The sequence below is a fragment of the Podarcis erhardii genome (assembly GCF_964252035.2).
Source record: "Podarcis erhardii genome assembly, chromosome: 7".
Taxonomy (NCBI): domain Eukaryota; kingdom Metazoa; phylum Chordata; class Lepidosauria; order Squamata; family Lacertidae; genus Podarcis; species Podarcis erhardii.
In genome coordinates this window covers 91670289-91690218 of record NC_138511.1, presented here as the reverse complement: position 1 = coordinate 91690218, position 19930 = coordinate 91670289, and the positions used below count along the sequence as shown (strand labels likewise).

Genomic DNA, 19930 nt, shown 5'->3' with positions numbered 1-19930 from the left:
CTCCTTGTATGGCAGGCCCTGTCTAATATGCAGAGACTGAGAAAACAGCAGCTTCCCTAAGTGAGTTCATAGTGGGTGCCAGGCTTCAGCTTGCTCACAGAGCTGCTATAACTTTTACTATTAGTAACCTACATTCTCCCTCTTCAGTGTAGCCCACACTGTTTTCCAGGATTACTAAATGTGAATTTGGAAACATCCCAGAACACAGAAATTACATTATCCACCTGTAATCTTACGAGAGATACCTTCGCATCTGTTGTTACGTGGTGGATGTGCAAAATTGTGCAAAACTTATAGAAGTTGTGAGAATGGGTCTAGGAGAAAGGAAGGTGGAGTTTGAGGGTTAAGGTGCTATACTGACATTGCAGCTGCCTCCATTCTTGCAAGGGTTGCTGTCGCATTCGTTGGTCTCGATCTCGCATTTCGTCCCCGCAAAACCAGCCCTGCAGCTGCAGGTGTAGCTCCCCGGCCCTGTGTTGGTGCAGGTGGCGCCATTCTTGCACGGGCGGTGGTTGGTGCAGTAGTTGAGGTCTTGGTTGCAGAAGAGCCCGCCCCAACCTTCTTGGCAGGTGCACTGCCAGGGCTGCACACAGGTGCCATGGAGGCAGCCTGGGTAGCGGACGCACTCGTCGCAGAAGTGCCCTTGCCAGCCAATGCGACACTTGCACTCTCCAGGTTTCTCGCAGTATCCGTGGCTGTTGCTGCAGCCAGGCAGACAAATTGCTGAAAAGAGTTAAACAGAAAAGAAGGGAGGGGAAGCAGAGAGAGGAGGAGAGGGGGGTGGGGAAGAGAGCCAGTGCTGTTGCTGTATAGATTTCACGCGTCACGCCAACATCTGGCGCCTGCCGCTGCACCAAACAAAAGGCCCACATGCCACCCAAAAGGCGAGCCACCACAGGACAGGGCACGGCTGGCTTGGAACACGCGACCCCTTTTAATCTCTGGCTGCTCTCCATTGTTCCTCAGTAACAAAAGCAGAGTGTCTGGGGAAAGAGGGGGGGGGAATGTGTGTCCCCCCTCCCCCCCCCCGACCCAGTTTTAAAACTTGGCCTCCCCACCACATCCAGCTAAGGCACACTATAACAAAGGAATGGGGAATGTGTCGTTCACATGACCCTGGTTAATTATCCAGTCCCTCCCCCCCCCTTTCCCCTTGGGAAGTTTACCAGCCCCTCCATATGCCAAGGCTCCAAGGGGAAGCTTTGTGAGGCAATTAAACCGTTGTGATTTAAGGGACTGTAAAAGGAAGAATTCCCCAGGCCCACAGCCATTTCCATGGAGATTGGCAAAACCCACGAGGGCTGCGGACCTAGGCCAAGTTTGCCCTTTCTGCCCATTATCCTGCTTCAACTTTTGAGGATTAGAAGGGGTTCACACGTGCACATTTTGTGTGTCCCCTCCCCTCCCACCCCCGTCTAATCCTTTTAACATCTAAATAACTCACAAATCTGTATGAGCAACACAGGGTCACCATCTCTGATCCCAGAAACCTCAGGAAAAGACAGGCAGCAGAATTAATCACACTTTCTGCGGTGAAAGGGGTAGCGCCTCTGGGCATCTTCAGAAAGCATCACACTCCACACTGTGCAATCAGGTGAGGGAGAGCCATTTCCCGTTCCCGGAAACATCATCCCGGAGATGCCGTTGTGGGCTGGGAGCATTGGATGGTCCTCGGCCACTTCATCCTTAGGCCGTCCAAATCGGACAGTCCAGGGGAATGGCACAAGCTATTTAAACTGCCCGCGGTGGAGGACTCGCCCCTGTTTTTCTTAGGTTGAAGGGGAGGGGAGGTAGTGGCCATCACCTACCCCTCCTAATTCAAGGGTATTCCATTAAAAGAATCCAGGGGGCGTGGTCTCCATCCAAAGCCCCAGACCGGGGGGGGGGCGCAAGGGCCATGGCATGACCCCTAGCGGTGACCCTGGGGGAGTCCCTAGTTGATGTCTATCAGCAGGGCTCCACCTACTGGTGGTTAACCCTTCCAAGACTCCTGCAGACAGGCAGGAGTCAGGTATAGTTGTGTGGTTTCCAATGCCTAAGCCAATACCAAGGGACGCGGGTGGTGCTGTGGGTTAAACCACAGAGCCTAGGACTTGCTGATCAGAAGGTCGGCGGTTCAAATCCCTGCGACGGGGTGAGCTCCCATTGCTCGGTCCCTGCTCCTGCCAACCTAGCAGTTCGAAAGCACGTCAGAGTGTAAGTAGATAAATAGGTACCGCTCTGGCGGGAAGGTGAACGGCGTTTCCGTGCGCTGCTCTGGTTCGCCAGAAGCGGCTTAGTCCTGCTGGCCACATGACCCAGAAGCTGAACGCCGGCTCCCTTGGCCAGTAAAGCGAGATGAGCGCCACAACCCCAGAGTCGGCCACAACTGGAACTAATGGTCAGGGGTCCCTTTACCTTTACCTTTAAGCCAATACCACTCACATTCTGTAACCAATAAAGTTTTGGCCTTTTTCGCCCATTAAGCTAAAATACTATTTCATGTGTCTTTATTCCACTTCTTGGGAGTGTATGGGACCTTGGCCACACAACGTTTTCCTGGTCAAAAGGAATGACTTCTGAAAGAAAGGGTGTCTCTTGCTAGCGGTGGTTTTGCCTATTTTAAGAAAATCCCTTTCTTTCAATAGTGTGACAGTTTAGGAACCCAATTGCCTAAGTCAGAGAGACCAATCTCCCTCAAGCAACAGCCAGCCAAATGTTTCCGAAAGCTCAACCACAAGAGAATGATTAACATATTGGTTTCAGTTACGTTTCTTGGACAATATCTGTTTATAAGACCTGTCCTCTTTGATGGGTTTACTCAAACTTTCTTAAGACTATCTAAGCTAGGTCACACTAAGAGAGGTCACACCACCACGAGAGCTTCTGGGAGTGAATTCTAAAAATAAATTTTGCACTAAACCTAACCAGACTGCCCATCCATTTCAATTAATGGGAGTGAGAAAAATATTTTAGGCACTTTATAACTTTTATTTTAAAAAACTTTTTAAAATTGCTATTATTTTCTCTAAACTAACAACTCTTTTAGTCCTTCCCTACAATCCCTTGATCCTTTTAACTGCACTGACATTAAAACCCCAATCTTTCCTTCAGCACAAGCAATGTTTTTCTTTGGGTTGTCGGGGTCTATTTGTCAAGGCCTGGTAGCTATCTAAATTCTCCTATAGATTTGGGGGTCATAGGAGACTCTCAAAAGGCTGCAAATACACATAAAATCATTTTTCTCCCTCACCTGCTTCTTACGCCACTGTTTTCAACAGTGGGGGAGATAAGGAACCTGTGGCCTTTCCATGTGTTTTCTCACTCCAGCAGCCAGCCTGGTCAGTGGCCAGGGCTGATGGGAGCTGTAACCCAGAAACTTACAGATGCTCACAGGTTCCCCATCTCTAGTCTATAGCTAAGGGGGTCAATTGCTCTGCAGTGTTTTGAACACTGTATACCCAGGTATACAGTGGTGCCCCGCAAGACGAATGCCTCACAAGACGGAAAACCCGCTAGACGAAAGGGTTTTCCGTTTTGGAGGTGCTTCGCAAAATGAATTTCCTATGGGCTTGCTTCGCAAAACGAAAATGTCTTACGAGTTCCTGCGGGTTTTTTTTTCCTCCCCCCCCCTTTCTAAGCCGCTAAGCCGCTTATCAGCTGATCCGCTAAGCCGCTTATCAGCTGATCCGCTAAGCCGCTAATAGCGCTAATCCGCTAATCCGCTAATGGGCTTGCTTCGCAAGACGAAAAAACCTCAAGACGAAGAGACTCGCGGAACGGATTCTTTTCGTCTTGCGAGGCACCACTGTATTTGATGACAATGAGAATTACACTAAGAAGGCAGTTACAACCCCCCCCCCAGGACACACACACACACACAAAAGGAGGGAGCTCATTCAAACAGTGCAGAGTCAATGTTCCAGCACTGAAATTATCCCAACATGGTGAAAACTCTTGAATAACAGAAATAATGAGTTGTATCCAGAGGGGATAAAGGTAAAGGTAAAGGGACCCTGACCATTAGGTCCAGTCGCGGACGACTCTGGGGTTGCAGCACTCACCTCGCTTTATTGGCTGAGGGAGCCGGCATATAGCTTCTGGGTCATGTGGCCAGCATGACTAAGCCGCTTCTGGTGAACCAGAGCAGCGCATGGAAACGCCGTTTACCTTCCTGCTGGAGCGGTACCTATTTATCTACTTGTTATACTACTTGTGGCTTGTACGAGTCCGCTGTTTTATTTGATTTGTTTTGTTGTGTTGTGTTTCATGATGGGCGTAAAACCGAATAAACATTTTAAACTTATCTACTTGCACTTCATGCTTTTGAACTGCTAGGTGGGCAGGAGCTGGGACCGAGCAATGGGAGCTCACCCCATGGCGGGGGATTCGAACCGCCGACCTTCTGATCGGCAAGCCCTAGGCTCTGTGGTTTAACCCACAGCGCCACCCGCGTCCAGAGGCATAAGGGGCTAACAAAACCAGCCCTCACCAGGGGCGCAGGCCTGGGGGGGGGGGTGTGTTTGTGTGCAAAAATCATCACAGAAATCTGTCTCCAGTTATCTGTGTATGGTCATGAGTTTAGACAAGAGCTTGGAGCTGAGCAGTAGGAGAAATGGCAAGGTTGCATGAAGGTCGACTGCTGGAAACTATGGAGTGTGTGATGTATTTGTGTGCAGCGCTGCTCTACCGCTGTCAAGGCAAGATCAAGTGGGAGAGAAACTTACTGTCCTCTTGCACCACAGCTCAAAGACGTGTGAACATTTGTTTTGCCCTTTCTCCTTCGTCTTCACTTCGAATACTTCAAGTACTTAGGTCACATAAAATGTAGAATATTGTCATGGGGCTACTGCTGTAAAGTGATTTTTTTCTGGGGAGGAGGGCACCAAAATACCTCCTTGCCAATGCGCAAGGGACCCTAGGTACACCACTGGTTGCATCCAGAGTAAACCTATTAAAATTAATGGACAAAACTAACTTAAGTCTGCTAACATTAATGGGTCTACTCTGAGTAGACCTTGTCTGGATATATCCCATAGCTAATATATGTTAAGGCAGCAGTTTGATAAAGAGGTGTTAAACCACCAAAAAAACTCCTACCGCTATGGATTGACTTGGAAGAAAAGTGATCCATGATTAAGAATGTAAGAGCTACCTTGCTGGCAAAGCTCATTTAGTCTAGAATCCTGTTTCCAACTGTGGCTGGGAAAGTGTTTCTAGGAAACCCACAACGAGAGAACGAAGGTGCAATATTTCAACCTTTTACCCCACCAAAATCAACTGACATTCTGAGGTAGACTGCCTCCATACCTGGAAGTTCCATTTAGGAATCACAGGAAATAGCCATGAATAAACCCAACCCTATCTGAATTTCTTATAATATGAAAGCCATCTACCCTAGTGATTTACTGCCAACCAAGTTAGTGGAGAGACTCTGAATTCTAATGTTATGGGAGAGGGAAGAAAACCTCTCTTCCTTTCTCTGCATCTTAAATAATTTTACAAGCCCATCACATGCCCTTAGTCACCTTTCTTCTAAACTATAAAAGCTCAATATAGCTTTTTCCCAACGGAAAAAAGTTCGTCCCTTTTCTGTTTTTCTCCCTTTTTCTGTTTCTACAGTATATACCGTATTTTTTGCTCTATAAGACTCATTTTCCCCTCCTAAAAAGTAAGGGGAAATGTGTGTGCGTCTTATGGAGCGAATGCAGGCTGCGCAGCTATCACAGAAGCCAGAACAGCAAGAGGGATTGCTGCTTTCACCGCGCAGCGATCCCTCTTGCTGTTCTGGCTTCTGGGATTCAGAATATTTTTTTTCTTGTTTTCCTCCTCCAAAAACTAGGTGCGTCTTATGGTCTGGTGCGTCTTATAGAGTGAAAAATATGGTACCTTATATACTTCAGACCCATCTTACTTCATTTCTTTTTCATTGTTTTTAATGTGGTTTAATGTTGTAATCTTCCCTGGAACCATAGTCTGAAGTGCAGGTAATAAATACCACATCAAAGTAATAATATCCTCTAGAGTGAAGCAACCACACGAACACACATTATCCCATGTGTAGCCACCCTTTACTAATATGTAAAGGCTATTATGATACTACCTATTTTAAATCCCTTTCCTAATAATTCTTAGCAGAACAGATTCCACAACAAAAGTCTGCAACCCCATGCAGGCATGGCCAAACTTGGCCCTCCAGCTCTTTTTGGGACTACAATTCCCATCATCTCTGACCACTGGTCCTGTTAGCTAGGGATGATGGGAGTTGTAGTCCCAAAACAGCTGGAGGGCCAAGTTTGGCCATGCCTGCATAGGGTTGCAGACTTTTGTTGCCATAGGAATCTGTATGTAGGTCACTAGAAAACACCAAATACTCTCCCACTATAGATGCATTGATAATTTAGTATTGGCCACCTGACATTGATTCTTCAGCTGTGGTCCTGCCCTGCAGGGGGGTTGGAGTAGATCAGTGTTTCCCAACCTTGTGCCTCCAGCTGTTTTTGAATTACAACTCCCATCATCCCTGACTAGCAAGACCAGCGGCAAGGGATGATGGGAATTGTAGTCCAAAAACAGCTGGAGGCACAAGGTTGGGAAACACTGGACTCGATGACCGTTGGCATACCTTCCAACTCAGCAGCTCTATGACTGTATTGTTTTATGTTAAACGGGAGTCGTGTTAAATTCGTGCAAGTGAAATGCCAGCGTCTCAACTCTATTCCTTCCCCCTTCTACTACAAGCTGTGGTTGCTACACCCTCCTCTCCTTCGAGGTTACTTACGCTCAGAGCAGTATTCGCCCCGCCACCCTGCCAGGCAGATTCGGCTGCCCAGCTCATTACAGGTGTAGTGCCCAAAGGTGTCGTCCCGCGGCCGGCAGTAGTCCGAGCAGCTTTCCCCATAGTAGTGCTCATCGCAGGTGACGTGGTAGGAGTAGCGCAGCTCACTTTGGTCTCCCAGCTGCACATCTTGCGACCAGTCCTCACCCACAGCCAAGCGGCGGCGCGTAGCCAAGCGACTGATCAACCTCTGGGCATCCTCTGGAGAAAGGGAGAAAAGAAGTTGGCAGATGGAGAGGTCATCAAACAATGGGAGGAATGGTGGGCAGGGAGAGCGAGAGATACGCCTCCAGCCACAAGTGTCGAATGGTCACTGTAAAATGTGATGGTTCATGATTGTTTCACAAGTTGTGTATGTCTTTAAGGGCCAGGGCAAATAACGAGACCCAGTCTTACAGCTGTGAAACATAGCAGGTGCTGCTAGGTTGTGTTAATTAAGCAGTGTCAGCATTTGGGCATAGTATACAGTGGTACCTCGCAAGACGAAAAGAATCCATTCCGCGAGTCTCTTCGTCTAGCGGTCTTTTCGTCTTGCGAAGCATCCCTATTAGCAGCTTAGCGGATTAGCGCTATTAGCGGCTTAGCGGCTATTAGTGGCTTAGAAAAAGGGGGGGGAGGGAAAAAACTCGCAAGACTCGCAAGACGTTTTCGTCTTGCAAAACAAGCCCATAGGGAAATTCGTCTTGCGAAGCGCCTCGAAAAACGGAAAACCCTTTCGTCTAGCGGGTTTTTCGTCTTGCGAGGCATTCGTCTTGCGGGGCACCACTGTATAAGGAGCAGCACCTAGCTCTCTCATTACCCTGGGGGATGGGTTGGTGGTTGGGTCATGTTTGTTGTTCTTATCTTAAGTGTAAAAGGAGTTTTTGCTTTTGTTATTAAAACCTGGTTAAAGTTCTTTTTGAGTTCCTTGTTATGCATGGTCTCCCCAGCAAAGCTCTCTGCAGCGCTACTCAACTGCAAATAGCCAACAAGAAGTGAGGTTCAAACCTTTGAATCCAAGAATCACAGGCTCTTGGAAGGCAGGGGCTTCAAGAAATTGTGCTGGGAAAAGCTCTGTGCATATCAAAATGAGCAAATTCATACTGGATACTTCTGTAGAATCTAGTAAGAGGAGCACACTTCACATCTGTACTGTTCGCATGTGCACTTGAGGGGAAAGGTACGGGCAGAGCACAGCCATCATGGCTAGCAGCCACTGACAGCAGTATCCTCCATGAAACGGCCTAATCCTCTTTTCAAAGCCACGCAAGTAGGTGACCATCACTGCCTCCTGCTCCATAGTCTAACTCTGCACGGTGTAAATTTGCAGTGGAATTTGCTGCCAAGGAGTGTGGTGGAGTCTCCTTCTTCGGAGGTCTTTAAGCAGAGGCTTGACAACCATATGTCAGGAGCGCTCTGATGGTGTTTCCTGCTTGGCAGGGGGTTGGACTCGATGGCCCTTGGGGTCTCTTCCAACTCTATGATTCTATGATTCTAAAGAAATACTTTATCATCTAATATTCAGCTTCACTGGATGCCCCTGAATTCTAGTGTTGTGAGAGGGAGAAGCACTTTTCTCTATTCACTTTTTCCATGCCACGCATGAGTTTTATAAACTTATGTAAGGAAACAGGTGGCACTGTGGGTTAAACCACAGAGCCTAGGACTTGCCGATCAGAAGGTCGGCGGTTCGAATCCCCACAACGGGGTGAGCTCCCATTGCTCGGTCCCTGCTCCTGCCAACCTAGCAGTTCGAAAGCATGTCAAAGTGCAAGTAGATCAATAGGTACCGCTCCGGTGGGAAGGTAAACGGCGTTTCCGTGCGCTGCTCTGGTTCGTCAGAAGCGGCTTAGTCATGCTGGCCACATGACCTGGAAGCTGTACGCCGGCTCCCTTGGCCAAGAAAGCAAGATGAGCGCCGCAACCCCAGAGTCGGCCACGACTGGACCTAATGGTCAGGGGTCCCTTTACCCTTTAACTTTTAAGGTCACCTCTTACTCACCTTTGAACTAAAAAGTTCCAAATGCTGCATTTCCTCATAGCGGAGTTGCTCCATTTCCTTTAACATTTTGGTTGCCCTTTTTGGAACCTTTTCCAATTCTATAATATCCTTTGTGAGATGAGATGACCAGAACCGTACAAAGAATTACAAATGTAGTCACACAATAAATATATAAGAACCTTGGCATTCTTTACTACTACTCCGCGTTTGTGTACATGTTTTTCCTGCTCCTTATTTTATCCTCAGAAGAACTCTATGAAGTAGGTTAGTCTGAGAGACAGTAACTGGGCTAATAATAATAATAATAATATTTTTATTTATATCCCGCCTTCCCCAGCCAAAACCGGGGTCAGAGCGACTAACAAGTAAAAATAGCACAGTGTACATAAAATCACACAATCAATTAATTAAAATACATACTAAAATCAATTCAGAATCAAATTAATGGCAACCATTGGGCTAGAGTTCTATGAGGATTACCAAAGGAGGGGGTCAGACTGTGCCTTGGCCAAAGGCCTGGTGGAACAGCTCTGTCTTGCAGGCCCTGCGGAAAGATGTCAAATCCCGCAGGGCCATGGTCTCTTGTGACAGAGCGTTCCACCAGATCGGGGCCAGAGCTGAAAAGACCCCGGTTGTGGTTGAGGCCAGCCTAACCTCCCCGTGGCCTGGGACCTCCAAGATGTTTTTGTTTGAAGACCGTAAGGTCCTCTGTGGGACATACCAGGAGAGGCGGTCCCGTAGGTACGAGGTTCCTAGGTGTATAGGGCTTTAAAGGTTAAAACCAGCACCTTAAACCTGACCCTGTACTCCACTGGGAGTCAGTGCAGCTGGTAAAGCACTGGATAAATGTGATCCCACGGCAAGGACCCCGTAAGGAGCCTCGCTGCAGCATTCTGCAAGGCACCACGTAAGTGTCATGGGTGAGCATATATTTCAATCTTGTGCCCCCTAACTGCTACGCAAAACTAGCTGTTATCTGTGTCCTTTCATTGCTTTTCTAGTATTAACATTTTCTATTAAAAACATTTTGATTGTAGATTGTTGCTGTTTTTCTAAATTGATCCAAATGGTCACACCTAAGGACCAGAAACACACTTCATAAACCATGCTTCCTAAAGCCTAGCAAAATAAGTATGCTATTATTAAGATGGACAGCCTTGTGCACCAACAATCACTTCCAGGGCTTGGTGAGTTTTCTATGATGGTGCGGAAGCAAAGAAGACATGCAAAATGTGGCCATGAGTGCAGAACCCAGCTTCCTCAGAAACTACCATTTCCTTGTTTGAAACTGTTGATGCCTACAAAGATTTCAGAAGCTAAAGAAGTTTGACCGTCACTGTGTGTAGGACATTAGCTAGCCTACACCTGGGACCCCCAGTGTGGGACCTCTGGATGCCACAATTCCCGCTAAGGCTCCTACTTTTTATTTGCTAAGGATAGAAATTGTTTTTTTGCTAGAAGGGGTTTTTCTGCTTCTTGTCCGTATTTTGTTTTGTGAAGGGGCGTTGTCTATGGAGTCAGTGTTTCTTCTTTGAAATGGGTATTTTGTGATGCCCATAACAGCTTTTATTTCCAGTTTTGCTCCTGAGCTTCTCCCCTTGACTACCCAAACCAGAATTACACAATATGAAATTATTCAAATTTGTTCCAATTTCCACAGATCACACTGTGGTCATAATATTTTAAGTGCAGAATTTGAGATTTCCTGAACTCTGAATACAGAGCCCTGGTTAGTGAGGTGAGGTGAGAATATTCTCCGGTGCCCCTGGTTCCTTTCATGTAAGTGCATTCTTTGAAGAGCTCTCATTTTGAATGAAATAGTCATGTAAGGATTTAACAGCACTCTGAGAAGTATTTTTAGGCTTTTTGAGATTTTTTTCCAGGCTCATGGGTTTCATTCATGGCCTGACCTGGCCACAGTGATCCATGCAACGGTCACCTCCAGGCTTGAGTACTGTAATTCACTCTATGCGGGGCTGCCCTTGAAGCTGTCCCAGAAACTCCAGCGGGTGCAAAATGCTGCAGCGAGGCTCCTCATGGGGTCCCTGCCATGGGAGCATATTCACCTAGTGCTTTTCCAGCTGCACTGGCTCCCGGTGGAGTACAGGGTCAGATTTAAGGTGCTGCTTTTGACCTTTAAAGCCCTTCACGGCCTAGGACCCTCGTACCTATGGGACCGCCTCTCCCGGTATGCCCCACGGAGAGCCTCAAGGTCCATAAATAGCAACACCCTGGAGGTCCCGGGCCCTAAGGAAGTCAGATTAGCCTCAACCAGAGCCAGGGCCTTTTCAGTGATGGCACCAGCTTGGTAGAACGCTCTGCCTCATGAGACCAGGGCCCTGCAGGATCTGATTTCTTTCCGCAGGGCCTGTAAGACAGAGTTGTTCCGCCCGGCCTTTGGCTTGGAGCCAATTTGATTCCCTCCCCCTCTTTCTTTTTCCTTTCTCCTCCTGTGATGAGGCTGCATTTTAATATTTTAATGTTGTATTTTAATCTTGTTTTTAAGTTGTATTCATTCAACTTGTTTTTATTATTGCTTGTTAGCCGCCCTGAGCCCGGCCTTGGCTGGGGAGGGCAGGGTATAAATAAAAATAATAATTATTATTATTAGCACAAGGTGTAGCAATAGAATTCCCGACAGCATCCCACTTTTTAATTACTTTTTTTTTTTTTACACCTCAGGAAGAACTTATTTTCAGACAATTCAGGCTTGGAATAAGCCTCATTTCAAGCATCTATGTTTCTTCTCCATTTCGATTATTATTTATTAAATATGTATACCGCCTTTCATCCATAGATCAGCTAACTAGGAGCTGCCTGGTTCATGTCTCATGTTTGTGTGAGCTCTCTCTGAGACCTTTAGAGAACCACTTCTTTTTCAGCAGGACTGACATAAACTCGGGCAGTAAAAGATAATTAAAAGGGAATATAATGGGAAGTTACTAATTAGATAAAAATTGTTCTGTACTGGTAAAAAGATACAAAATAAGGAAACACAGAAGGGCAGGGAGGGAAGTCGAAGAAAATATGGATCGATCATGTAAAGACTGTGGGGTGGGTTTTTTTTTTTTGTTAAAATACATATATGAGACAATTAAACATAAAATAACATTTATAAAAGAAAAAAAGCTTTAACACCTCCACTCCTGCCTGTAACAGGAGGAGGCTACTGGGGAGAAAACAGAACTTTTATTCCTGTCTTGGGCCCGGTCTTATTCAACATCTTTATCAACGACTTGGATGATGGACTCAAGGGCATCCTGATCAAATTTGCAGATGACACCAAACTGGGAGGGGTGGCTAACACCCCAGAGGACAGGATCACACTTCAAAACGACCTTGACAGATTAGAGAACTGGGCCAAAACAAACAAGATGAATTGTAACAGGGAGAAATGTAAAGAATTGGACTTGGGCAAAAAAAATGAGAGGCACAAATACAAGATGGGTGACACCTGGCTTGAGAGCAGTACATGTGAAAAGGATCTAGGAGTCTTGGTTGACCACAAACTTGACATGAGCCAACAGTGTGACGCGGCAGCTAAAAAAGCCAATGCAATTCTGGGCTGCATCAATAGGAGTATTGCATCTAGATCAAGGGAAGTAATAGTGCCACTGTATTCTGCTCTGGTCAGACCTCACCTGGAGTACTGTGTCCAGTTCTGGGCACCACAGTTCAAGAAGGACACTGACAAACTGGAACGTGTCCAGAGGAGGGCAAACAAAATGGTCCAAGGCCTGGAAACGATGCCTTATGAGGAACGGCTAAGGGAGCTGGGCATGTTTAGCCTGGAGAAGAGGAGGTTAAGGGGTGATATGATAGCCATGTTCAAATATATAAAAGGATGTCACATAGAGGAGGGAGAAAGGTTGTTTTCTGCTGCTCCAGAGAAGCGGACACGGAGCAATGGTTCCAAACTACAAGAAAGAAGTTTCCACCTAAACATTAGGAAGAACTTCCTGACAGTAAGAGCTGTTTGACAGTGGAATTTGCTGCCCAGGAGTGTGGTGGAGTCTCCTTCTTTGGAGGTCTTTAAGCAGAGGCTTGACAACCATATGTCAGGAGTGCTCTGATGGTGTTTCCTGCTTGGCAGGGGGTTGGACTCGATGGCCCTTGGGGTCTCTTCCAACTCTAGGATTCTAGGATTCTATGATTCCCACTATTACACTATCCGTATTTCATATTCTTCATCATCATACATTATTAGAGAAGGAAAGAGAGACTGAGAGGTGAGTTGACATCTTTAAATACAGTGATACCTCAGTTTTTGAACAGCTTAGTTCCGAACAACTTGGAACCCAAACGCTCCAAAACCGGAAGTAAATGTTCCGGTTTTCGAACATTTTTTCGGAAGCCGAACATGCTCCGTTTTGCGTCCCCTTGTGTTTCCTGTTGTGCTTCTAATTTGCGCCCCCCCCCCATTGTAATTCAAGCCTTCCGTTTCCGATTGCAGTGTTCTGTAGTGATATTTGGAGCTTATATTTGGTGCTTTTGTTTTTGCTATTTGTTTTTGTTTTGCTATTTTGTTTTTGCTATTTGTTTTGCGTTTTGTGTTTTGAGGCTTTTTCGGTTCATTTGTTTTTGTGACTGTGTGGAGCCCAGTTCAGCTAATGATTGAGTGATTGTGTGACTGTGGAAATGGATAAAAGCCGCCCATCCAAACAATGACTATCATCAGTGCAGGTAAGAAATAATAATAACTTTTATAATTTTTATCATCTAAAATACTGATTTATTTTTTTAGAGTACAGTACATTGATTCTTGCTTTCATTTTATGGATCAATGGTCTCTTTAGATAGCAAAATTCATGTTCAATTGCTGTATTAAGGGTTGTTTTTAAAAGTCTGGAACGGATTAATTACTCAATGACTCAAAAATGACCCAAAAATGACCCAAAAATGACTCAAAAATAACTCAAAAATGAAAAATGACTCAAAAATGAAAACCCGCAAACATTTAAGACCTTCGATACTAAATATATATACTGTATTTTTTGCTCTATTAGACTCACTTTTTCCCTCCTAAAAAGTAAGGGGAAATGTGTGGGCGTCTTATGGAGCGAATGCAGGCTGCACAGCTATCCCAGAAGCCACAACAGCAAGAGGGATTGCTGCTTTCACTGCACAGCGATCCCTCTTGCTGTTCTGGCTTCTGGGATTCAGAATATTTTTTTTTCTTGTTTTCCTCCTCCAAAAACTAGGTGCGTCTTATGGTCTGGTGCGTCTTATAGAGCGAAAAATACGGTATATGAAGTTTTAAGGATAATTCATAAGCCTTTTCGGTTCACATTTTTAAAGGAACAATTTTACCTCAAAACTTATTAGGAATAAGGAATGTAATGCTTTCTAAGATAAGGCTCACTTCGTGAGAAGAATTCACATTCTATTTAAGATAAAAGAGAGTGTTAAGACAAGTTAAGATAAATATAGGATGAAGATGTTACAAATGTGCAAAATAAAATGTAACAGAAGGAAACCAGAAAAAGGACAGAGGGAAGTCGTATTCTCGGCAGAGCAAATGAGATAATGGTTGTTATGTTATGGTACTATATAATTGTTAAAATTTGAAAATCAATAAAATTATATGCAAAAAAGAAAAGAAAAGAGGAATGTAGTCCTGTTTAGGGAAGCTTTAAATGTTTGACGATCTATTGTATTTTAATATTTTGTTGGAAGCTGCCCAGAGTGGCTGGGGAAACCCAGCCAGATAGGCGGAGTAATTAATAATAATAATAATAATAATAATAATAATAATAATAATAATTTATTATTCTAAAAAGGAGACCGTTTACCAAAAACAAAAAAGGAACCATGTTGAGGATGAAGGAAGTCAATTAGAAGAAAAGAAGAACTGAAATATGGTACATATATCTCGTTACAGGTAGGTAGCCGTGTTGGTCTGCTGTAGTTGAAACAAAATTTAAAAAATTCCTTCCAGTAGCACCTTAAAGACCAACTAAGTTAGTTCTTGGTATGAGCTTTCGTCTGCATGCACATTCTTCTTCAGATACCTACTTCAGATATTTTGTGCACATACACGAAAGCTCATAGCAATAACTAACTTAGTTGGTCTCTAAGGTGCTACTGGAAGGAATTTTTTTTATTATGGTACATATATATTATTATTTGTTTTGTATAAGTTTTTGTACGTTATCATGTCTTACAGTGGTACCTCGGGTTACAGACGCTTCAGGTTACAGACTCCGCTAACCCAGAAATAGTACCTCGGGTTAAGCACGTTGCTTCAGGCTGAGAACAGAAATCATGCTCTGGCGGCAGCGGGAGGCCCCATTAGCTAAAGTGGTGCTTCAGGTTAAGAACAGTTTCAGGCTAAAAACGGACCTCCGGAACGAATTAAGTACATAACCAGGGGTACCACTGTATTTGTATTTTTGTGTGTGTGTGTTTTGTTGTTGTTTGCTTTTCTTTTGATTCTGTACTATTATTTCCAAGTTTAGTTTGACAAGTGTGTATGTTTATGTGTTGTAAATAAACTCAAGGAAAACAAGCAAGCAAAAAAAAAAAAAAAAAGGAATGTAGCGTTTTCTATATCTCTCACACGATAACTTTCCCATTTCTGCCCATATCTGTCAACGTTTCCCTTTTTTAAAGGGAAATCCCCTTATTCCGAATAGGATTCCTCGCAAGAAAAGGGAAAAGTTGACAGCTATGTTCCTGCCCCCTTAGCGTATTTTTTGGTCGTTGTTTCATCTCTCTCTTATTGCTCTGGGTGTGCTATTGGCCTACTTTACAGGGTTGTTGTTTGGACTTATGAATGTGCAGCACTTTGAATATTTTCGCCGTATAACTTTTTTTTTTTTTTTTACTTACCTGTCGATGGCTCTCCTGATTCTGCCCTCCAAGATTCAATAATGAGGGAAAAGGTGCCCTGGGAGTGAAGGAAAAAGAGAAAAGACAAGTGAGAGACTTGAGGAAATACAGCAGATGTTTTTCTACTATAAAAAGCTGCCAGTTTTCACTGCTCATGGGGGGGTTAATCTGGCAAAAAAACAATTCCAAGTTTAGAATAGCCCCAAGCATATGGAACATGGGAGAACCTCAATTTCCCTTAATTTAAACATTTATATCCCACCGTTTAAACTTGTACGCACATTTGTGGCAGCACACAACAGAAGAAAAATTCTTTAAAACATTCGTTAAAAACACACACACACATTTGATTGACTGAGCTGAGAAATAAGACCCAAGGGTACATACTGATATAGGAATGTATTAGATAAAATGTAAAGAAATATACAATAATAAGAGTACATTCATTTGTAAAAAAGGAATATACAACGGGATAGGCAGGAAGTCCAAAGTGTTGGCACATGTATGATTTTGGAATAGTTTTTTGTCCTTGTTTCTTTTCTTTAGGTATATAAACCTTGTATATAAACTTTGTATACATGCTGAAAATTATATTATAATAAGCCTTGTGATGTAATATGATAATGTTTACCGATGTAACACAATAATGTTAATTAATAAAACTCAAAAAAATAAAAATAACACACACTTTCTCTCTCAAAAAAAATCCACACACCATCAGTCATCATAAAATCTGTTCCCTTTTTAAAATATGTTGAACAGGGTCCAAACCACTTTAATGAAGCCTGTGAGATTCAAGTGGGTAGCCATGTTGGGTCTGCCGTAGTCAAAATAAATTAAAACAATTCTTTAAAAAGGTAGTTAAAAAGACTCTTCTTAAAAACCTAAAAACTCCCTTTAAAGAATCAAGTCTTCAAAAGAGTTGTATTATACTCAGTTGGTCTCTAAGGTGCTACATTATAATTTTTAAATTCTTTCGGAAGGATTCTTTTAAAGACCTTCTTAGATCATATAACTTTTTTGAAGACTTGACCGTTTTAAGGGAGTTTTTAGGTTTTTAAGAAGAGTCTTTTTTTTCACTACCTTTTTAAAGAATTGCTTTAATTTATTTTGACTCTGAGACTGGGTTATGCGCCTTCTCCATGTTTGAACAGCAGCCTTATCTCCCACAACAAACTACTTTTGAAGTAAAATTGAAGAGGGGGAAGAAGAAGAAGAAGAAAAGCTATCTGCATATTTTGTTAGCAAATGCGTCACTTGTACAGGACAATGGCCGAATCCCAGAAGCCCCCAAAATGGCGGCACTCTTGCCTTTCCAGAATGGGCCTGATATGTACTGTATTTTAATATTTTGTTGAAAGTCGCCCAGAGTGGCTGGGGAAACCCAGCCAGATGGGTGGGGTATAAATAAATTTTTATTATTATTATTATTATTACAAGGCCTACTGTGACTAAAATGTGTTGGCCATGTTGGGGCAGAGATGTAGAATGGCAACCAGCTGGCAATTCCCTCTCACATTATTATACTGTACAGGGGTTCTGCTCCTTCCTCCTGGGCCGTGTCCAGAAAGTGGTGTTGGGGGTTGAGTGTTCAGACCCCTCACTTGTGGGGTCCCTCAGGGTTCCATCCTGTCCCCCATGCTTTTTAATATCTATATGAAGCCGCTGGGAGAGATCATCAGGGGGTTTGGGCTGGGTGTCCATCAATATGCGGATGACACCCAGCTCTACCTCTTTTTCAAATCAGAACCAGTGAAGGCGGTGAAGGTCCAGTGTGAGTGTCTGGAGGCGGTTGGAGGATGGATGGTGGCTAACTGATTGAGGTTGAATCCTGACAAGACAGAAGGACTGTTTTGGGGGGACAGGAGGCGGGCAGGTGTGGAGGATTCCCTGGTCCTGAATGGGGTAACTGTGCCCCTGAAGGACCAGGTGCGCAGCCTGGGAGTTATTCTGGACTCACAGCTGTCCGTGGAGGTGTAGGTCCATTCTGTGTCCAGGGCAGCTGTCTCCCAGCTCCATCTGGTACGCAGGATGAGACCCTCCCTGCCTACAGACTGTCTCGCCAGAGTGGTGCATGCTCTGGTTATCTCCCGCTTGGACTACTGCAATGTGCGCTACGTGGGGCTACTTTTGAAGGTGACCCAGAAACTACAACTAATCCAGAATGCGGCAACTAGACTGGGTACTGGGAGCGGCCGCCGGGACCACATAACACCAGTCTTGAAAGACCTACATTGGCTCCCAGTACGTTTCCGAGCACAATTCAAAGTGTTGGGGCTGACCTTGAAAGCCCTAAACGGCCTCAAAGGCCCAGTATACCTGAAGGAGCGTCTCCACCCCCATCGTTCAGCCCAGACACTGAGGTCCAGCTCTGAGGGCCTTCTGGTGGTTCCCTCCCTGCGAGAAGCCAAGTTACAGGGAACCAGGCAGAGGGCCTTCTTGGTAGTGGCGCCCACCCTGTGGAACACCCTCCCACCAGATGTCAAAGAGAACAACAACTACCAGACTTTTAGAAGACATCTGAAGGCAGCCCTGTTTAGGGAAGCTTTTAATATTTGATGAATTATTGTATTTTAATATTTTGTTGGGAGCCGCCCAGAGTGGCTGGGGTATAAATAATAATATTATTATTATTATTATTATTATTATTATTATTATTATTATTATTATTATTGAGTGGTGCAACGAAAGGCCTCAGCTTCTTCATCAGTGTTCAAGGATAACAATAATTGCCACGTTACTTATTGTGATTGTGTTTTAAAGTGTTCTTAATATGATGTTTTCACTTTGCATCCCACTCTGGGTCCTTAGAGCAAAGGGCAGGTAACCAACTACAACAACAACTTTGAGTCTCAGTTATTTTCTTTCCTTTTCTTTTTTAAAATCATTCTTATTAAGTTTTCCATTTTAACATTCCAATCAAATCACACTAAATATTCCACATTATACATATACATATCAAATAATCCAAATATTCTGCCGAATTATAATTTTTTTGTTGGGGCTTCCCATGCTTCGAGTTTGGGGGGGCGGCTCTGATCATCTCATATCTCTGCTGCTTTTGATAGTCATTTCTAATAGTTCTTTTAAATCTTCCTGTTGTTTTCCTTCTTGATACTCAGTTATTTTCAAATGGGGCAGCGGTTGAGTTTGTGTTCAACAAGGCTGGTGATTCTTTCACAAAATGCGAAAACAATAGCCCCAGATGGTTATATCTCCTCCTCGTGGTTAAATGCATTTCGTTCTATTTTACGCAAGGCTACAATTAGGAAAAAAAATAATAATCTCAAGTTCTGGAAAGGCAAGAGTGCCGCCATTTTGAGCGGGTGGCGCTGGGACTCGGCCATTGCCCTCAGCAACAATTCCTGTTCACATAACTGTTCCCTTCTGGTCGGTAGAAGCAGACCAAGTGACATATGTGCTAAAAAAATTAGCAGTTGCTGTATTTTAGTTTTGACTTTAGCCCCAAAAAGATGTTTTTGTATGCCAATACAGCGGCAAGACTTGTTGTTGTTTAGTCGTTTAGTCGTGTCTGCCTCTTTGTGCCCCCCTGGACCAGAGCACGCCAGGCACTCCTGTCTTCCACTGCCTCCCCCAGTTTGGTCAAACTCATGCTGGTAGCTTCGAGAACACTGTCCCACCATCTCGTCCTCTGTCGTCCCCTTCTCCTTGGGCCCTCCATCTTTCCCAACATCAGGGTCTTTTCCAAGGAGTCTTCTCTTCTCATGAGGTGGCCAAAGTCTTGGAGCCTCATCTTCACGATCTGTCCTTCCGGTGAGCACTCAGGGCTGATTTCCTTCAGAATGGAGAGGTTGGATCTTCTTGCAGTCCATGGGACTCTCAAGAGTCTCCTCCAGCGTCATAATTTGAAAGCATCCATTCTTTGGCAATCAGCCTTCTTTATGGTCCAGCTCTCACTTCCATACATCACTACTGGGAAAACCAGAGCTTTAACTATACGGACAAGGTGATATCTCTGCTTTTTAAGATGCTGTCTAGGTTTGTCATTGCTTTTCTCCCAAGAAGCAGGCGTCTTTTAATTTCGTGGCTGCTGTCACCATCTGCAGTGATCATGGAGCCCAAGAAATGAAAATCTCTCACTGCCTCCATTTCTTCCCCTTCTATTTGCCAGGAGGTGATGGGACCAGTGGCCATGATCTTAGTTTTTGTATGCCAATACAGCAGCAAGACTGCTACTAGCTAAAAACTGGAAATCTCAAGAAATACCAACAGTAGAAGAATGGCAGATGAAGATGTTGGACTTTTTGGAGCTGGCCAACCTGATTGGAAGAATCTGCGAC

General features: G+C 44.4%; 1 protein-coding gene across 2 annotated transcripts in view; it reads right to left on the bottom strand.

The window, feature by feature from the left end:
• The window catches only part of DLL3 (delta like canonical Notch ligand 3), a 180230-nt gene that overhangs the window by 138779 nt on the left and 21521 nt on the right, over positions 1-19930 (bottom strand). Inside the window, exons 1-4 of one of the 2 annotated variants that reach the window (XM_081869023.1) lie at positions 16345-16550; positions 15630-15687; positions 6761-7018; positions 362-723 (exon numbers count right to left, since the gene is read on the bottom strand). In XM_081869023.1, the coding sequence (XP_081725149.1) occupies positions 362-723; positions 6761-7018; positions 15630-15687; positions 16345-16347 (681 nt within the window). In that variant the 5' untranslated portion in view covers positions 16348-16550. Of the gene's footprint in view, positions 1-361; positions 724-6760; positions 7019-15629; positions 15688-16344; positions 16551-19930 lie in introns of those variants that run through there. The other variant, XM_081869022.1, reaches the window with a different exon arrangement.